The 21,966-nt window shown below is 40.7% G+C and overlaps 1 protein-coding gene across 2 annotated transcripts in view; it reads right to left on the bottom strand.

Annotated features, from left to right (window-relative positions):
* The window catches only part of POC5 (POC5 centriolar protein), a 75,512-nt gene that overhangs the window by 6,392 nt on the left and 47,154 nt on the right, over positions 1-21,966 (bottom strand). Inside the window, exons 7-11 of one of the 2 annotated variants that reach the window (XM_073624033.1) lie at positions 11,067-11,171; positions 9,500-9,679; positions 8,318-8,480; positions 6,850-6,998; positions 744-857 (exon numbers count right to left, since the gene is read on the bottom strand). In XM_073624033.1, the coding sequence (XP_073480134.1) occupies positions 744-857; positions 6,850-6,998; positions 8,318-8,480; positions 9,500-9,679; positions 11,067-11,171 (711 nt within the window). The remainder of the gene's footprint in view (positions 1-743; positions 858-6,849; positions 6,999-8,317; positions 8,481-9,499; positions 9,680-11,066; positions 11,172-21,966) is intronic. The other variant, XM_073624035.1, reaches the window with a different exon arrangement.

Below are 21,966 nucleotides of genomic sequence, written 5' to 3'. Positions count from 1 at the left end.
CTGACAGGGGAATCCCTCCTGGCGAGCCATTGTCTGCTCCTGGCGGGGTGGGGGGCGGGCGGGGGAAGTCATCCCCACTGGGAGAAGACAGTGATTATCAATAGCGGCTACAGCAGCTGCTAGCGATAATCGCAAGAGAATCTGGCAGGCTGGTTGTACCAAAGTTGATCGATCAATCAACTTGGTACATTCAGCCTGCCCATTAAAGTATAACTAAAGGCAAAAAACTTTTTTTTTTAGTTTTGGATAGAGTGGAGAGGGATTAGAACACCTGTCAGTTTTTATTGCTGTGTGCGCCCCCGTTAAGGAGATTCACCCGCTCTATTTGTCCTGTTTACCATTATTTTTGAAAGTAAAAGTAAAAGAAAATCCCAAATTTTGAGTTGTCCCCAGAAAAGTAATAGAGCGGACACTAGTTTTGGTGACCTGGGGGTCCCCACCAAATTCCCTTCATTTGCAGGGATTTCCTCTCACTTTCTGTTTGGCTAAGTGACAGGAAGTGAAGGGAAATCTCTTCAAATGGGACACAGATGGCCCAAAAAAAAAAAAAAAAATCTGACAGGGGGTATAAGCCTCCCTTACTCTACTTATTTAAAATGCTGAACCGGCTGAGATTCAAACCGTGTATGGCCGGCCTAATGCAGAGCCTTCTCTGTGCAGATAAAATCACAATAACAGGAATCTGGATTTATATCGTATAAGATATCTGGAGCAGCAGATTAATAGTTTAAAATAATCATTACCAGCTTTTGTGAGGACAATATACTCGATCCAGATGTAGTAGCAGATATTACAACTGGAGTGCTCCCATCATCCTTAGACTGAGAAATACTTGATAGACCAAAGTGAGGTCTAAACTGAAATTGGAAAAGAAATATAAAAATAAAAAATGTATTTAACAAGTAGTACAACAATTACTATAAAATATACTGTACAATCAGATCAATGAAAATATAAACAATAAATTAAAATGAAATCATTTAAATATTCAATAGTTAATATTTTAATGAATGGCAAAATAGTATATAGCTAAAGGCTCAATCTAGTTATAGATTAACACTTATGAGTTAAATCACCTACTAGCCTGTAATAACTCATCCTCAGGCAGAAAGGTTGTGTGCAGTAAAACACATTTGTTTAGTAACGTTAATCAGGCATTAACGATCTACTGAAAGATTTTTCTGTGTATGTTTGTGTGCAGCCAATAAAAGGAACTTAATGTAATCCCAGCCCCTCCCAGCCCTAAGCCCCACCTCCATCACACAACTGTCAAATGACAGAGCCCCTACCGCCCACTGATGTGTATGGCAACCAGCTTCTATCTTTCATTTTCAAAGCTTAACGGAACAAGGTGAAGGTAGAAGCTGATTAGTTGCTATGCACAGCTGCTTCAGAATCTGTCTGCCCCAGTTTTGATGAACTCCCCCAATAAATGTAGAGTTCATACACCAGGGGATCAGGAGGTGAAGTGGTTTATGTACAGATCTCATACAGTGGGAGGGTGGCGATTAAGGGGTTACTGTACAGATGTGCAGGATAAGGGAGGTGTTGGGTTAATTTACAAGTAAAATCAGAGACAGGATGGAGCTGACATATACTGTATATGTCAGGGGTGAATGACAGCAGGGTGTATTTTAATGTGTGCACTGTTACTGAATTGCACTGGTACTGGCAGGTGGTCAGGAGGGTCTCTTACACTCCAATTGGGCTTCCTGATCACCAGCCAGCTAGTGAGACAATGCAGCTAATGGCAGCCTGTTTATACATGCTGTGATTGGATTTGCCTGCGATGTCCAACACAGTGTGATCACAGGACTAGGCGCGTGCACTCACTCAAAAGGTGCGCAGTTTATAGAAGGACCTACCAGGACGTTCTCCCAGAACAATACGTGGTGGCAGGGGAGCAGACAGGCCATATATGTATGGTGGCCAGTCCAGAAGTGGTTAAAGGGACCCTGTTGCCATACCATTCTCTTTAAACAGTAACTCCACATTTGTGAAAAGTCAGTCACCTCTTGGTGATCAATGTACATTGCAGGGATTTTAGGAGACTTTGCTGCGGATTCCTAACGTTTTCTGCTGTGAAGAAAAAGCTGGTTGTTCTTCTGTTTTATAGATACCGATTCAGGTTATTGTTCAGCTAATACACTTGCAGTGTTCTAATGAGAAGAGTGGCAGAGCCTGCCTCCCTTTAGCAGTGATTAACGCTTTAGGATCAGCTCCCAAAAAATGAAATGTTTGTTTCAGAGGATGCCTACAATCTGACTTGTATCTTAGTGTAAACTTCTGAGAAAGTAGAGTTACCCTTTAAAAACTATCTTCCTATGAGATTATATGTCCAACTTATTTTCTGTAAGTTATTTACCTGTAAAAGCCCCCTTGTATAGAAATCCTAAAGCCCTCAGACTCCTGCTGGGTGCCGCCACCTTGGATATCTTTGATATCAGCAGACTCCAAGCTGAGACTCTATCTGTATGCAGTTGCCAGGGAAGGAATCACTATAAAGTTATATAGGGAGGAGGGAGGGAACGGAGGACAGAGAGAGATTCATTGCCAAAAACAATAAGAGAGGGCTAGGATGTGGAGGAAGGGGCCTGTGCTAGGGAACGCACCAGTCAATTTATTTTAGCAAGCTCGCAAGGCGCATTACAAGTGAATACAAAATTATCAATGGAAAGGCAAACACGGAGTAAGAATTTTAAAATATTTGATTTGTGCTTTTACCTGCTTTTTTAGGTTGGTAACAAGATATCTTTAAACCAGAAAGGTAAATATAAGCCTGTATGGAGGGGGTTATGTTGGAAGGCCTGAAAAAGTTGCTTTTTAGAAGCACTCCAGCTATAAAAGTATAATGCAAATAATCACACCAACCATTCAGTATGTAGGTTGTGTGTTTAATTCCTTTAAAGCTAATAAAGGGTCTGGAGGATATTAGTTATGAGGAAAGGTTGCGAGCACTGAACTTATTCACTCTGGAGAAGAGACAATGGAGAGGTGATATGATTTCAGTTTACAAATACCATACTGGTGACCCCACAATAGGGATAAAACTTTTTCGCCGAAGGGAGTTTAACAAGACTCGTAGCCACTCATTAAAATGAGAAGAAAAGAGGTTTAACCTTAAACTACTTAGAGGGTTCTTTACTGTAAGAGTGGCAAGGATGTGGAATTCCCTTCCACAGGCGGTGGTCTCAGCGGGGAGCATCGATAATTTCAAGAAACTATTAGAGACGCACCCGAATGACCACAACATACAGGGATATACAATGTAATACTGACATATAAATCACACATATAGGATGGACTTGTGTCTTTTTTCAACCTCACCTACTATGTAACTAATGCCTAAGGTAATGTACGTAAATGCATACATTTTCAAGTGCGTCTTGTGAAGGTGTAAACAGGCCTAATAAGGCTCCTGGTGAACCCACCTAATCTAAGCAAACATTCTAAAAGCAGAAGGGAAGTCTCTGCATACACAGCAATGATTTCTAGAAGCTTCCAGATCTGCTTCAATAGTGGCTGTATTGGCTGGTGAGAGCATATCCTGCTCTAGGTCCCCCATAAACCTACCACCATTACATTATGGTAAAAGAATACAAAACTAAAGCCTATCTATGGTCAAAATGTAAAACCATATTCTACATTGTATTTCAATTAACTCTGCCTACTCCTATTAATCTAAATGATCTTGAAGTCTGTAAAGTTACTTTATGAAGATTCCCCACACATTTACATCTCAATTCTGTGACACGTATTTACTATAGCAGTGTTTTTCAACCTTTTTTCAGTCAAGACCCCCTTTAACCACTTAAAGGGGTTGTAAACCCTCATGGTTTTTCACCTTAATGCATTCTATGCATTAAGGTGAAAAACCTTTTTAGTGCTGCAGCCCCCCAGCCCCCCTGTTTTACTTACCTGGACGCTGTCATCCTCCGTCCGGGAAGGAGCACAACATCTGTGGCTGGTGTCTCATGTCCCGATTGGATAGATTGATAGCAGCGCAGCTATTGGCTCCCGCTGCTGTCAATCAAATCCAATGACGCGGCACCAGGGGGCGGGGCAGAGTCCTGCATTCTGTGTGAATGGACACAGATGCGGGACTCGGGAGCGTGCCCGTACGGGTGTCCACCAAGGAGAGCGTGTCTCCAACGTGGACACGATGCAGGGAGAAGCCAGCAGCGCTGCCGTGGGACCTCAGAAGAGGAGGTTTGGGACCACTCTGTGCTAAACGAACTGCACAGTGGAGGCAAGTATGACATCTTTGTTATTTAAGTTAAAAAAAAAAAAAAAACCACACACACACACACACACACACACACACACACACAAAGGTTTACAACCCCTTTAAGGACCAGGCCTATTTTTAAGACTTGGTGTTTACAAGTTAAAATATTTTTTTTTTTTGCTAGAAAATTACTTAGAACTCCCAAACATTATATATATTTTTTTCAGACACCCTAGAGAATAAAATGGCAGTCGTTGCAATACTTTGTCATACCATATTAGCGCAGCGGTCTTACAAGCGCACTGTTTTTGGAAAAAATATATTTTTTTGACTTAAAAAATACGACAACAGTAAAATTAGCCCAAATTTTTTTTATATTGTGAAAGATAATGTTACGCTGAGTAAATTGATACCCAACACGTCACACTTCAAAATTGCGCCCGCTCGTGCAATGGCGACAAACTTTTACCCTTAAAAATCTCCATAGGCGATGTTTAAATTTCTACAGGTTACCAGTTTTGAGTTACAGAGAAGGTCTAGTGTGAGAATTATTGCTCTCGCTCTAACAATGGCGACAATTGACATTATTTTCATATGCGGGCACGACTTACGTGCGAGCTGGGCGGGACAGTGTGCTTTAATTTTTATTAATTTTTTTCTTATTTATTTTACTTTTTATTTTGACACTGCCCTTTTAAAAAAAAAAATTTGTGTCACTTTTATTCAATGCAAACATCCCTTGTAATAACAAAAGCATGGCAGGACCTTTTAAATATGAGATCTGGGGTCAAAAAATACCTCAGATCTCATATTTATACAAAAAAAAAAAAAATTAAATGTCATTTAAAAAAATAAAATAAATAAAAAGTCCCCTCTAAGAGCATTGGGCGGAAGTGACGTTTGACGTCGCTTCCGCCCTCCAATGCTATGGAGCCGAGCGGGGGCCATCTTTCCCTCACTCGGCATCCAGGCAGTGAGGGGAGAGGAACCAATCGGCTGTGCTGCTACCGACGGCTCCGGTAAGCGGTGGAGACGACCGAAGCGCGGCGGCAGTGGGGGGTGCCCTCTCCCACCACCGATAAAAGTGATCTTGCGGTGAATCAGCCGCAGAGACCACTTTTACCTGAAAGAGGACAGTCCGCCCTTTTTAAAAATACTGGGGTTTTGGCAGCTAGCTGTTGCCATAACGGTATTAACGTCAAAGTAGCAACGTATAACAATGGCGGCTGGGCTCACACTGTTGTGAATTGGATGAGGGTTTACCTGCATCCAATTCACATAGCAGGAGATTGTGACCGACTCTCTATGGAGCCGGTTCACACATCTCCGCAGTGGCTCCGGTGCGAATTGCACAGGGGTCTTGTGTGTCTTTTGGTCCAAAAAAATGGGCTGAAATCGGGCCCGATACAGTGAATGGAGAAGCACCGGACTGCTGCTGTGAACCGCTGCGTTCTATTGTGTGAACCCAGCCTAAAGGCTTGCTCACATGTGACGTTGGAGGATGGTAAAACCATGTAGTTGAACTTCATTTTTTTCCACCTTTCAACTGCAACCCCTTTAGCTGCAGAGGCAGCATCTGGGTTTGTACACATGCTGCGGCCTTGGCAGGAATTATACCCCTTCGCGTTTGGTGGGCACTACTGCCTGCCGAACGAAACTCATTCAGGTGAATGGGACTCTGCTGCTACTGTGTGCATTGCAGGCTGTTGCAGCACAGTGGTGTTGAATTTAGGGGGTTAAAACAGGCAGTAAGGAGGTGACATATTGCAGCAGTCCTTATCACTATTGTGAATGAGCCCAAAAAAAAAAAAAAAAAAAACAGTCCTGCTATCTGTTTTGATCTACAGTTTTGATCTACAGGATTAAAAATAAATGTACAAACATACATACATATAAACATTCATACACATACATAGCCTTTTTGTCAAATGCAGACTGTATCTGCGCACGCATTGCCGGGTGAATGGTTTGTTCACACTGCTGCTTGTAGGGAGAGGATGAGAGCTCAGAACTCAGGAAGACGCCTCTCCCTCCACCACTTTGCACATTCCCCTGATTGAGCTCCCAGTGTACAGATTTAGAATTCGGAGCTCTGCCGGCCTATCTATATAGGTCTGGGACTGGCAGAGCTGACAAACTGCACATTGGCATACAGACCTTGATCCACACCCTGTTTCAATCAGGATGCCACGGCACCCCTAACAAACTCAGGTGGCACCACAGTTAAAAAAAGCTGCACTATGCCCCATGAGAAATCAATGCCGTGTCACACATTTCACAGATCCTGCCTTCTGAGGTACAGATTAAGTACAGGGATCACTGCGTGCAGGCAGGAAGGTACTATAGGATATGTAAGTAGTTCTTAGAAATTGAAATTAAACAGCAGAAGATTAGGGTCAAAGCATGCAGGGAATCTAGAAGTTGTGGAAAGAGACGGCCAGCAAACAGGCAGAAGTCACAGCATGAAAGGAGATTTTTCAAGTTTGCTTATATTGGATCGTTATATCAGACAATCCAATATCTGTTTACATGCTATTAATTGCTATGACGATATAAACGCCTTTAAATACATGAACACTTTATATGTTAAAAATGTGACCATCCAGAAGCTTTCCACTCACATTTTGCTCAGAAGGTGGGGGGCCAGCTGGAGAGTGGACAGGAGAGAGGACATCCTGTTGGGAGGAGATCAGAGGAGCAGAAGCTGGTGGTTGCTGAAATGTTACAGAAGGATTAGAGCCAAGGTCGTCCCTCCTTGATGGGAGATCTGCTGGATAAAGATATTCAGTTAACTACATAACTTAAATTGAAATATTCAGAAATCTGTAACACATTGGTAGTAAATGAAAAACACCAAGGAGAGTAGCCAGATAGTTTTTAAAGGAAGATGTCGACATCTGAAATCTAACATTTCACTCATTCTTTAGAAAAACTGTCCCTAAGCCACAGACGTGTTAAAAAAAAAAAGTTACAACACATTTAAATACATCAGCATTATGCAAAGAAAAAAGGTGGGTCTTCAGGAGTACCAAGAAAGAGGATAAAGAAGTAAATAAGGTGTGCACACAGAAGAAGGGGTGTGACAACGTGTTTTTCCTGGATGTGTAAATGTCGTAATTATGAAGTTTTCTTGGTGTTACAGTGTCACCTGGTGGTCAGCTCGTTAACACACTTTCATTAATGTAGTATATGTCTCAATCAAATTGAGGGCTCACAAACACAGGCCTTTGGTATATTATTATTATTATTATTATAATACAGGATTTATATAGCATATTACCCTAGAGCATGTTGAACACAAGGCTATGACACAAATTGCTCAGCTCCAGTGCAGTAAATAAAGAGCAAAAGAAGGGCTGCAGAGATTTCTGAGACCTCGATGAAGGATTCTAATGTATTTCTTATGGTCTATGTACAAACAAATGGCAACCACCCCAACCTATAACTGGCCTTTGCTGCAAGAACACTGGGGTGCCGTGATGTGGCTGCTGCAGCTTACGCATTTTTTTTTGCAAATGTGTGCAAACTAAACCCCTTGGTTTAAATGTAAACTGTTAGACAGGATCAGTTGGGTTTGTTGCAGGCTGGCTGGAAAGTGAGCTGGGAATTTTTGTTTATTGTTTTTTGGTCTATGTTAAAAACCTATACCAGACTACCTACCTTGCGGCTAATGGTGGCAAAGAAACACAATGGCCTTAGTACTCTTTTAGAATGGAGGTCCAAGAACATACATAATTTATTAGGTCTCTGGAATGTGTATTCAATGGATTTAGAAAAATAAGATTACAACTTCTTCTGGGGCACATAGAATATAGCTTATTGGCATCTGACCTAATAAAATGTGCTTTAAAAAAATAAATCTCTTATGTGTATCCATTCAAATCAAGCAAGTTTGCACAATATTACCTTTCACCTTTTTCCTTTCTCTTGCTCTATTTTGAGAGCTGAGATGGTATCAACAAATAGCCCTTCCAATTCAAATTTCATTCAGTTGTCTCAAACATGAAAGAACATGTGTTTACTGGGATCATCCCTTTATCATCAGCCATACATTATTAGATTTTGTGCAGCAATAGTTTAATAACCAACCGTGGTCCATGTGGTTTTCTCTCTCTTGAAACATTGACATTGCCTCCATGTTTAATGCACAAACTCCCCGCATGAAGGCTTTCTTCATTGTGCCCTCAAAGTGATCCCTCTCCACAAGAAGTCTCTGTACTTCTGCTTTTGCATCTTCTATGGCTCCACTCAGCTGTGATATGAGAAGCAGAATCATACCTTCTTGGAAAGGGACATTATGGAAACAAACTCATACATGGTGACTTTAATGGTGACTGTACTTCTAAAATAGGTAGGTTGAATAAAATAGATAAGGGTTACCTGTCACTTAAGAGTAGGAATGATACAATATCTGACCTCCTGTTATAGACTACTGTAAGCACTTTACACTACAGTGATGATCACCGTTATAAGCGATAGCTGTCATGAATGGCTTTCCATTCATGACAGCTTGCTTACTGTTGACATGCTGTGATTGGCTAAAATGAATCACATGGTACAGGGTGATGTGATTAGTCCAGGTACCATGTGATAGCTATGGGCCAATATCAGCATTACAATAGTAAGCAAAACAGTCATGAATGGAAGCAATTTAGGGCTGTTTTGTTTACATTGTAATCATGTGATCGCTATGACCAACCATAGTGATCACATGATACCCCGGCCGCTCACAGTGGCTGGGTCCCGAGTGTTGCGATACACTATCCACCAGACACAGCAGTCACTGTGGTGCGCCAGTGCACATGTGCAGCATGGCATACTAGTACGTTGCAGTGCCTGCAGCTGCCATACATTTACTGTGAGCGGGTCGGCAAGCAGTTAAAAAAAACAGGTAATTTTGAAACTGATGGTAGCAACATGTCCCAAAGTTGGGACAGAGCAACAAAAGCTGGCAAAGTGAGTGGTACTAACAAGGAAGAGCTGGAAGAACATTTTGCAACTAATTAGGTTAAATGGCAACAGACCTGTACATATATATAATATACATATGGAGAAGGAGGAGAATACATTTCTTCTTACCTTCTTCCTTTAGATCATACTGTTGTCTACACAAATCTGTCTGATAACAGACTATCGAATACAACTGGTAGTTTCAGTGGGCATAGCTCTCCGCTAAAATATCCAGAACATTTAGGGACCCTCCATATGATTCAATTTGCCAGCAACCACACAAAACTAAAAATATTAGGTTTTCAATTGATTTGGTCTTACCTGTGCAACCTTTGCTTCATAGTCATTAGTCAACTGAATGCACACTTCTTCAGCTCGAGCTCGACAGGCCTGCTCCACTTTGTATTTCCAATTTACTTCAATAACCGAGTGCCAGGTTCTCCAGCTATTCTTTAACAATACCTTTCTGTAATGTCTATCAGCCAGACTGCATGCATAATCCTAAAATGATGGATGTTAAATATTAGATACTTAATCAGAAAAAAAAAAAATGATAGACAAATCTGTGATTTGTTCTAAAGAAATCCCAATCACACACTATCAAACATATATCTTAATCCAAAATAAAATACTAATCCCTAAATCTTTTCAGCATGCTGAACCAAGCTGCATGCAATAGCAGGTGTCTTCTGAAACAAGCAAACATCTCTTGACATCTGCATTTTCAGGGTGTAATTGGCACTCTTAGGGAGGCTATTTATGAAATAAGTTGGGGGGTCCAGAAGAGGAGGTAAGTAGCTACTCTGTGCAATACCTTTGTACAGAGCAGATCAGTATAACATGTTTTTTTTTTTTTTTTTTCCCTTACAATACTAAACAGCCTTTACAATCACTTAAAAACCATTAAAAGCTGTACAAAAATGTACAGGTAACTCCCAACTGAAACTGCCGCTTGAGACCAGATGCAGTAGTGTTACGTCAGCGCATAGACTCCACCCTACTCGTTTCATCCAATAGGCCCCTGATGATGTCCTATTGTTAAACACGTAGGGGGAGTCTAATTGCTGACGTCATGCTGCTGCACCAGATCTCAAGCACTGGCTTCAGTTGTTAGTTGCCTGTGCTTTTGACAATTTAAATGACTGTATAAAATTAATAAAAAAATCTACACTGTGGCTTTGTCTTGTCTGCTCCGTTTGTTAGCTCTATTGACACAGCTTATGATGGTCTGCAATCCTATTGGAGGAGAGAGGAGAGGCAATTTAAGCTGACAGACACGGTGGTTTAGATGGCAAGCAGGGAGAGAGCTGCCTGCTATGATCAGGTTTTTGGTGTTCCCTGAAGCCCTTGTCTCTGGTGAGTGCCAAATTCAATGGGCACGGTATGGCCATACATGGGAAGATCAGCCCTTTGTAAAAAGGTGGCGGATGACAGTAGTTCTCGCATTTGGAGGAACTGTATTTCAGAGACTTTCCTTATATCACATTTATGCTTATGAATACATTATCACTCTGGTGACTTAATTGCAATAGTTCTTTCTATATAAATATATAAGTTGGGGATTATGAGCTTATTTTTTTTTGCAATGGATGTATAGGATATTATCTTTTTAAGATAGGAGATTCATTTTTGATTTAACTGAATCAGTGATTTAACTGCTCAGATGCTGCCAAGTTATATTAGCACAGTTTTAAAACATACGTAAGGCTTTTACACTGGGTATAAGATGGAATTAAAAGGTGTTCTTTTTGTATATGCCTGTAGTTTCTCTCATATATTGTAATCACCTGGAACAAGCTATTCTCTCTTGTTTTATGAATAGAATGCTGGATGTAGAACAATGATTCACACAGTATAGCATACATGATTCACATGTCTTGGTCTTTACCTCTTGTCTGGCTTCTATCTGCTGAAGTCGCCAGTGGGTAAAAGCTCGCATGAGCTCGATCTTTTCCTTGTGCTTCTCCAGTGCATGGGTCAGGTTAGAAATGACCTGAGGGGAAAACAACATCATATTCTGCATTCTCTGAGATGTGAGCGTATCGATTAAATATTTTCTTGCACGCCAGTGCTGCAAGAAAACTACATTATCAGCATCCCAGTGTCATTATAACCTAAAATGAGCTCTCATAAGAGGACCTCCCACTGCAGTAAAATTGAACCAATTCTCCTGAAAAGGACATACATTATAAGGCCAAATGTTTTTGGACGCTTGACCATCACACCAACTACATGGCCAAAAGTATGTGAACCACCTCCTTCAAATTATTGAAATCCAGTGTTTCCAGTGAAGAATATGGTTCATACTACAGCATACACACATTTTTAGACAATTGTGTGCTTCCAATCTTGAGGCAACAGGTATGGGAAGGTCTTCTTCTGTTTCAGCTTGGCTGTGTCCCTTTGTAGAAGGTCTGATGAGTGGTCTGCACAGAGCCCTAACCTCAGACATCTTTGGGATGAATTGAAATAACAATTGTGAGCCACGTCCAACATCAATACCGGACCTCACAAATGCTCTTTTGGCTGAACAGACAAATTCCCTCATATACGCCAAATTCTTGTGGATAGCCCTCCGACAAAAGTGGAGGCTGTTATAACCACAAAGGAAGGTAAACTCTTTAGCAATGCTCATGCTTTGAAAATGGGATGTTCAACAAGCACATACTGTATAAGTGTTATGGCCAGGTGTCCAAATGGTGTAGCATGATTAGTCTTCAATGAGTAACTCGTTCAAAATTTTTACAGAACTAGGGATTTAGAAGTAAATGATAGAAGTATCGGAGCTACCATGATAGATTTTCATATTGGAATGATGGTTTTTAACCTCCCTGGCGGTATGATTATTTCAGATTTTTAATACTCAAAGCGGTACAATTGTTTTGCATGGAAATTTGGCGTTTTATATTGTAGACCTATAATTCTTAGGAATAACACACTTAAATCTGTCCAAACAAGAGGCTAGTAGACATCCTGGGTATGATAAAGTTTGAAACATGAAATCATAAATTATAATACAATAAATAACTATAATTAATAACTAATAATATAATAATAAAAATTATTCAATAATGTAATCAAATCAAAAACACTGGAATTTGCTCAGTTGCAGAATTGTCGCAGTTATTACTTTCAGTGTTTGATGACGAATTTCCCCACAAATCACTATCGCTCAATTCTGCAAGTGATTCAAATTTATTATCGCCGTTTTCTAGCTGGTCTAAAACTGCTTTTGATGTAAAGGGCCGCTTTTTGGTTGCTATGGACAATCTCCCGTTTCCAGGCAGAAAGAACAGCGTGTGTATGTATGTATATATATATATATATATATATATATATATATATATATATATATATATATATATATATATATATATATATATATATAAATAATATAATATAAAACTAGATGCAGGGCACTGGACAAAAGGGAGGTGAAATAAATTGATACAGCAATGTAATCTGTAAGATTACAGTGTACTGTATGTGTATTGTGTTTTTCACTTTTTGAATTTGGTGCTGCGCTCTGTCCCCGTGCCTTGCAACATTCGCAGGGAACGGAGCTCGGCACTGTTATAGATCCGAGGGAGGACACGGCTTGCACACACAGTGGGGAGACATTGCAGGATCCTGGGGACAAGGTAAGTAACTTTGCATGGATCCTGCAATGCGATTCCGAGTGTGGCTTGGGGTTACCGCTTTTGGTACTGAAAATCCGTCCCGAGCCACACTTGGGATTACCGCCAAGGGGGTAAAACTTGCAAGTTCTCATATCATCCTTGTCCCCGGGTTTATAAATTAGTACATCTAAGCAAAAAAGTATACAGTCAGTGAAGCGGTAAGTACTGGCTTCCATATTTGTTCCAGGTCAAGGAATGACGATGTAAGTTCAGAAACATGCAGGTTTTAAAACAAGTTCAACAACAGGTTCCCCTTTAAAGGCAAGTGGGAATTAACATTTTATAGCTGCTTGGTACTTGACTTTGGGCTCTGTGTATCACTTTTTCATGAGTCAGATCACCGACAGATGAATTATATGCTTTCCAAAACTGTACAGTACACATGGCTCTATTTCTGTACACCATCGTACTGATACATAAATCAGCTGAAATTCTAAAGCTGCAACCTGTAACAAAGCACATTTGAAATGGAACATTTTGCTGCGGAGTAGAGAAAAAGAGAAGAAAAGAAGAGTACAGCTACCCAGTGACACGACTAGATTGCGGTTATTGAGTAATTATATTCATTATAATGAGCGGCTGATTGGAAAAACAAAAAATCATAATAAACCAAATGACTAGAGCAGTAGATAATTACAGGCTGCAGGAACATGACTCAGTTGATCAATCACCTCCAAAGCTCTGCCGCTGCTTATATGCATACTGTGCACCCACGCAGACAGCGGGAGCAACACACAAATGCAGACCAATCAGAACACATTACAAACATCATTCAGTGCACTGAGCCAAGCTAAACTATGTTAAACTATCCTCATTGCTATCCTCAAAAAAAAAACAAAAAAACAAAAAAACAAAAAAAAAAGGATCTTTAAATGACTTAGGTATGGAAATGTATACCAAAAACACTCTGCACATAAAATATATGGATTTCAGACAACACATAGCAAAACAAGACCAGTATAAGCGTGGTCTTAAAGGGTTACTAAACCCAGGAGCCTGCATTCACTATATCTGGTCTCCCACAATATACAGAACATGGAAATGCAATTTATTTTAGTAAATATAAACTGCTAAATACCTTTTCTCATCAGCAGTATATAGCAGTCTTATGACTTCTATCAGTGTCTAGCCGAGCACTGGTAAAAGTTTGTAGGAGGAGTTTTCATTCTTCCCTGATTGTCCTATGAGGCTGCAGGACCCCCGACCCTCTGTCTGGAAAGTGCCGATTGGTCCAGTGCTGATCACATGCACCCCCCCCCCCCCCCCCCAAAAAAAACCCCAGAAAACTCTCTTGCAATGCACACCAAATTGAGCATGTGCAGTGTACCCCCGAGGCTCTGTTTTGTCAGGAGATTGTTTGGGGAATGTGGGATAAGAGGATCAGAGAAGACAGGATCAGTCTTTTTACCCAATGCAGAGGATTAAGCCCTTTGGTACCACAGTGAATATAACAAGCATGCTTTACTGCATATACAGACTGATTTTACTGTTGTGGGTTTAGTAAAACTTTAACAACTCATTATTTTGCCAGAGCTGTAAACTCCTGCATGTCAGTTGTTTTTACGGTTGTACTTATGGCAACTGGCAAATTTAGTATAAACAAATTCTGTAAAAATGTGTGTTCAAAGGTCCATGCTTAGGGAGTACATTGATCATACTTCAAGTAGTCACCGGTTATATTAGGGAAGCTCTAATTGTTTTAGGTCAGCTTCATATAGAATTAGATATAAATTATTAGTTATAATTAAATATATTGCAAGAATTCAAAAGCAGGGGCTCCAGCATAAATAAGATTTATTTACATGCCCATCAGACCAAAAAGTTACAATTTGCAAAGAGAACATTACTAGTATGATGCAATTGATGTGTTAGTATGATGCTTGATCCTCAGAATAGCTCCTCCAAAATGTTTAGACGTTAATATCTTACTCCTAGCCATCTAAAAATATACATGATCTCTTGCTTAAAATGACACCAAACACACACTGTTTAATTTACATTGTCCCTTCTATTTCTGTATGTGGATGATGGCACTGTAGTTATTTTAAGAATAATAAAAAAGAAAAATACCCAAGTATCTCTTTCCTAATCAATATACAGATGTCACATGGCCCAGATCTTCCCCAGCTTGTCTGCAAGAAAACATAAGCAGGAGGAGCTTCTAGTCCTCTGCTGCTGGTCACATGTTCAGAAAAAAAAAAAAAAAAAGCGCCTATGGAATACAGAGTAAAAATAAATATTATAAATAAACAGTTTTTAAATTGCCATACAAATATTACATTTTGAAATCAAATCTTTATTATTTTTGGAAATTACATGGTGTAGATTTCTTCCAGTCACAGGCTGCGTCTTAGAATAAGAGGGAGGTGGAGCACCATTAATCTACACATAACATCCCGTTGTCATTTACCACTGTGTATACGCCCACATGTGAGATTCTATAGTCGCTTGGGCTGCTCAGATGCTATAAGGAAATTCTCAGCATAGAAACTCACTAAAAACTGAGCATGTGCAGAGTTGTCGCCATTATGTGTCCAGGAACAGGGAAGGATATATGTCCATGCTTTTCATGTGTGGGCTACAGTTAGTTGCCGTATTCTACTTAGGATTGGCAGGGGGCACTATATGGACAGGAATACAAGCTGCCACTTTGCTTATGAATCTGTTAAACTCCTCCTCTATTTAGGTCAAGGTTTAGTGTAGTCTGCATTAAGATCAGCCGAAAGATAGGTGGCACTGCCACACAAGTCAACCAGGCTAGAAAATAGACCATCTATGTGGCTCATGATGCTATAGAGTAGACCTTGAATGTTTACAGCCATGGTTACCTCTATGATCAAGCCCCACGCGGGTGAGATGCATTGGGGGGGTTCTTCTCTGGGTGGAGAAACGAGCTGAAGCCTATTCTCATCATCTTTCACTATTTTAGCTTTACAGTATTCTGATCCTGCGTGCAGTCGGGCGCCATTTTCTTGTAGACCTAGCTGAGCCTGATGTGCCTTAAATCCTGACCAGCATCAGCATACAGGGTCACCAGCCTGTTTTTTAGTTCAGCCTACACACACTGATTGAAATGCTGAATCGGCCGAATTTTGATCAATGTATGGTGCGTTTAGGTTCCAAGTCAGCCTGTCCAGAGCTTACATAGGGCTAGAGACTCTCCCCAACAATCTGGCTGGCAGGATTGGCACCCGTAACTACATTGTGGAATAAAGCCGCGTAAACACGAGCGGAATGTCCAACAGAAAAAGTCAGACGGAAGCTTTTCATTGTCTATTCCAATCGTGTGTGCGCCTCATCGGACTTTTTTTTCCCGAAAATTCTGACGGACCTAGACATGGAACATGTTCTAAATATTTCCGACGGAACCAATTCCTGTTGGGCAAACCGCTCGTCTGTATGCCGTCCCGATGGACCAAAAACGACGCATGTTCTGAAGCAAGTATGAGACGGAAGCTATTGGCTACTGGCTATTGAACTTCCATTATCTAGTCCCGTCGTACGTGCTGTACGTCACCGCGTTCTGGGCGGTCGGACTTTGGTGTGACCGTGTGTATGCAAGACCGCTTCAGCGGGATTCCGTCGGAGAAAGCTTTGGAATTTATTCCGACAGCAAAACCGGTCGTGTGTACGCGGCATAAGAAGAGACAGCACACACTCCATATATTTGGGAGTACAAGGTATTTCTCTTGGCGCCATAGCAGAATTGTGGTAGAAGGGACAATAAAGGGAAGGTAGGTATCATCAGTGGGGGAAGTACTATGGTGTAAACTTTTTACTTTGTCCTTTATAGCAAACTTGCAGTGCTAGCTACTGTTTTGCTATTCAGTTTCACATACAATTATAAAAGATCCCAGCAATGCTGAATCTTTTTAGAAGTAAGGGGATCTTATTTTTATATTCTGACGCAAGTCACATGAAAGATAACGTATTACTGTTTTAGGCAGGGAAGCCAGCACAGTAATAAAGTGACACATGCTTGTTAAATCACCAGCGTATATAGCATTACTGCAGATTTATAATGCAGAAGCTAAACAACGATGACAGATTAGAATTCTTGCTTTATCAATAAGTCCTCGGAGAAATGTTGTATTAATCAATCATTTTTCCACCAATGACTGAAATAATCCACTTCAAGTCTTCAATCACCACAAATTCCTACACACCACAGAAGAGTTATGATAAACTGACTTTGGTGTGTGCCTTAAATATGAGCAATATTCTGCTATGCCTACTGATTAAAAACATAGCAAATTGTGATGCATTCTCAATGAAAAAAGGTTTACCTAAAGCCATTTTTTATATGAATAGAGCAGGAAACGTTATTTTTTTTTGTTGAGGAGAACAATGTCACCAATGAAGATCATAAAACGGACATTCAACAAGCCTCGATCCCCAGGCAGCCACTAATCTTGTGAGCTGGTTCCTTGTAGTCGTTGACCACTTAGAGCAGGGGTAGGCAAGCTTGGCCCTCCAGCTGTGGTGAAACTACAAGAACCTAGAGACATTGCAAGACCCTGACAACCAAAGGCATGACTCCTAGAGGCAGAGGTATGATGGGATTTGTAGTTTCACCACAGCTGGAGGGCCAAGGTTGCCTACCCCTGACTTAGAGTCTCTGCAGGAGTTTAAAAAAAAAAAAAAAAAGGGGGATCACTCACCATTAATCAGAGCCTCAATCAACTTTACTGGTCTCTCCAGTATATAGACCACTACATCCGATACTTGCATGTACCAGAATATTGGAGAGACTCTTATTACGGCAAGCAATCCCCCTCTTTTCTTTTTTGAAGCTTCCGAAGAGACTCTGACTGTCCAACAACTACAATAGACCAGCTCACTTGATCAGCGGTTGCCTGGGGTTTGAGGCATGTTGCAGATTATTAGATCTCGTTTAAGACATTTTACAGGTGTCACATGAACAAGAGGCAAGGGGAAATCTTCCAATGGGGACTCTTGTTCCGAGAACAACTGTCTAAGAGGGGATTTCCGGTCACTAGGTCAGGAAGTCACTGGAAATCTTCCCAACCAGGCAAAAAAAAGTCTAACCATACTCTACACTATATACATACAGTGGGGAAATAATCGTTTGATCCCCTGCAGATTTTGTAAGTTTGCTCACTTACAAAGAAATGAAGGGTCTAGAAGTTTTATCATAGGTGTATTTTAAATGATAGAGGCAGAATATCAACCAAAAATCCAGAAAAAACACATGATATAAATGTTATCAATTAAGTTTCAGTTCAGGGAGCAAAATAAGTAAGTATTTGATCCCTTGTTAGCAAGCACAGAGGTAAGACGTTTCTTGGAGTTGGTTACCAGGTTTGCAGACATCTCAGGAAGGGTTTTGGTCCACTCATCTTTACAGATCTTCTCTAAATCCTTAAGGTTTCTTGGCTGTCACTTGGCAACTTTTCACCTCCTTCCAATACATTTTCTAAAGGATTAAGGTCTGGATACTGGCTAGGCCACTCCATGACCTTAATGTGCTTCTTCCTGAGCCACTCCTTTGTTGCCTATGTTTTGGGTCACTGTCATGCTGGAAGACCCATCCCCAACCCATCTTCAGTGTTCAGGCTGAGGGAAGAAGATTCTTATCCAAGATTTTACAATACATGGCCCGTTCATTAGCCCCTCAATGTGGCAAAGTCGCCCTATCCTTTTATCATAGAAACAACCCTAAAGCATAATGTTTCCACCTCTGTGCTTGACTGTAGGGATGGTGTTCTTAGGGTCATAGTCAGCATGTTTCTTCCTCCAAACACAGAGTCAAGTTAATGCCAAAAAGCTCAATTTTGGTTTCATCTGACCATAGCACTTAATCCCAATCCTTCTCTGAATCATTTAGATGTTTATTGGCAATCTTCAGACAGGCCTGTACATATGCCTTCTTGAGGAGAGGAACCTTGCGAACGCTGCAGGTTTTCAATCCATTTTACCAATGGTTTGTTTGGCGACTGTGGTCCCAACTGCCTTGGAAATCGTTCACAAGCTGCTCACATGAAGTTCTGGGCTGAGCCCTCACTTTTCTCATAATCATCCTTACCCCATGAGGCGAAATGTTGCATGGAGCTCCAGACCAAGGGCGATTGATGGTTATTTTGTATTTCTTCCATTTGCGAATAATCACTCCAACAGTTGTCTCCTTCTCACCAAACTTCTTGCTGATGACCTTGTAGCCCATTCCGGCCTTGTAGCCCATTCCAGCCTTGTGCAGGTCTACAATCTTGTCCCTGACATACTTTGACAACTTGGTCTTGCCCACGATGGTGAGGTTTGAATGGAAGAGAGATTCTGTGGACAGGTGTGTTTTATACACATAACATGCACATACACACACCAAGGAGTAGTGGTATGAGATTCAAACCTCTTCCACACAGCTTAAAGTGGATGTAAACCCGATTCATGAAATTTGAGCTGGGTACATATATCTGCAGTGTTTTCTTATCTCTCTTCAAAGCAAGTCCCGTGGCTTTCTCCTGCTCTGTTCTTCTGTTATCAGCCTGATAACTTCTGATAAGTTCTCCTTCAACTGAGATAAAACCAGGTGGAAATTTGTGTCGGGGAGGTTGCTATAAATAAAGTAGCAGAGAGCTTGCCCTGTCACAGAACAGCTCTGCAAGTCTCTGCCTATGTGGGGTGGGGGTGTGTGCCTTTCCTAAAATCAGCTGTCTTGGCTGTATGCCCAAACTTCACTTCCAGTGTTGAACAGGAAGAGAAAATCTCTAACACGATGTGCACTTTCTAAAGAATATAGAAAGCTAAAGACAGCAGATATACATGTAAAACATGTGTAGGGAGATTTGTTTCATCCCTGTGTATCATCTGAGGCTGTTCACTTCACTGGGTATATGTGAGGGTTTACATCCACTTTAAGCAGAATTTTAGACACCCCCATGTACTAAGCTTAAGTCGGCAGGAGATTGCTCGAATCTTGGCCAGTTTAGCAGGGACCAGCGGAGATTCGAACCATCTATGGGCAGGCTGAATATACCCCCGACTAGCATTTTGGATATGCAATTATTGCCAGCAGCTATAGCAATAATCACTGTGTTCTCCTGGCAAGGACTGCTCTCCGCACCACATACCCCCAGCCCCATGGTTGCAGAAAAGAAAAAAAAATTGCACTATCCATGGCCTGCCTTTGGTTTGCTGCAGTAAACCTTACATCTCTGGTGCCATTACTGGCCAAAAAGGTATTCCAAATCTACAGGGATGTCAAAATGCAAAAAGGTTTACCAACACTGGGAGAAATCATAAGATTATCTCCAGACCTTTTAGATGCTAGAGAACAGAAGATGGTAAGAGGAACATATTTGCACTTAACTGTAGTTAATCAGTGCAGAATATTAGTGCTGCCTATCAGTGCACATCAATGAAGAAGAAAAAATACTTGTAAGCAAAATTTTATAAGGGAAACAAAGAAAGTTTTTTTTTTTTTTTTTCTATTTCAAAATTTGTTTGTTTTTTTTTTTTTTTTGCTTGTTTAGCAAAAAATAAAAAAAAACAGTGGTGATTAAATATCATCAAAAGAAAGCCGTCTTAAAAAAAATAAATAGATACAAATATCATATAGATACAGTGCTGCATGACCGCACAATTACCATTCAAATTGCAATAGCACTGAAGGCTGAAAATTGGCCTAGTCAGGAAGGGGGTGAAAGTGCCCAGTAGGCAAGTGGTTAACTATAGGTCTGGCTTGCTGTAGTACCTGTCTAGTTGTAACTGCAATGCTAATCACTGTTCATATACTGTAAGTGTAGAGGAATTTGCCAATGTGTACAATGTAAGCCCCCCTTATAATGGCTGCAGAAGGTGGTGGTGGTGGTCTCAATTTCAGGGACCTGGATGAGACACAAGCAGCTGTTGGGATCCTCCTATTGCCAGGATCTACCCAACACTGACCCATCATATGTTCTCATTTATTAACAACTGAGAAAAGGTGACTGTAAGCAAATCAAAACTACCAACAGTTAGATGTATCTATCCAGATTTTTATGTTCATTTCTTACTTGTTCATTAAATGCGGATGTGCAGCTATATAATGAACAGAGGATGTGACATATTCAGGTGTCTAGGAGAAGCTGAAGCTACATGCAGATTTACTCATCCAGAGACAAAGCTCACTGTAAACACATTAATCAAGAGTGTTATGTCAAGACAAAGATAAATGACACACACACTGCTCTTTACTGTATCGGAACATCATGTTTGGCTCACTGAAAACATGTTCTTACTTCATAATGTATTAGACATATACATAGCTAAGTGTGCACAGAACTGAATATTCAAACCTTCATTTACATATTTGCTTCGTTATGCCTGCCCAAGGCAAGGAAAGCTACCTGTTTCTGGGTAAATTTCATATATCTTCTGTTCTTTTGGCACAGTAAAGCTTGCCTTCCAGTGAAAGGCAACAAAGCAGATTTGCCTGCAACATACTGTATATAAAGGGGAAATTTAGAACTGGCATATCTACTAACAGCTCTCGCTTGTGCACCATTAATGGTTAGCCTTGCCTAAACCTGATATTTAAAATAGAACTATAGGCAAAACTTGAATTTTCATTTTGGATAGAGTAAGGGAGGGTTATAAACCCCATCAGTTTATATTTTTGCCATCTGTGTCCCATTAGGGAGATTTCCCTTTGCTTCCTGTCCTATAGCCACAACAGGAAGTGAGAGGAAATCCCTGCAAATTAACAGAATCCCTTGGGGACACCCAGGTCACCAGAACTAGTGTCCCCATTGGAAGATTTCCACTCCATTACTTTTCTGGGGACAACCCAAAACTTGGGATTTTCATTTACTTCCACTTTCAATGATAATGGTAAACAGGACAGATAGAGAGGGTGAATCTCCTTAACTGGGGGAACAGACAGACAACAATAAAAAAGGACAGGTGTTTTAATCTAGCCTTTTTCAACCAGGGTGCCTTGGCAAAATGCCTAAAACATATACAAGCCATCAGGTGGATAAAACCTGCCTTTAATGCCCTGTACACACGATCGGTTTTCCCATCGGAATAAACTCTGAAGGTTTTTCCGACAGGGTTCCGACGGAATTCCGGTCAAGCTGTCTTGCATACACACGGTCACACCAAATTCCG

The sequence above is a fragment of the Aquarana catesbeiana genome, linkage group LG01 (assembly GCF_042186555.1).
Source record: "Aquarana catesbeiana isolate 2022-GZ linkage group LG01, ASM4218655v1, whole genome shotgun sequence".
NCBI lineage: Eukaryota > Metazoa > Chordata > Amphibia > Anura > Ranidae > Aquarana > Aquarana catesbeiana.
This window is presented reverse-complemented; position numbering and strand designations above follow the sequence as displayed.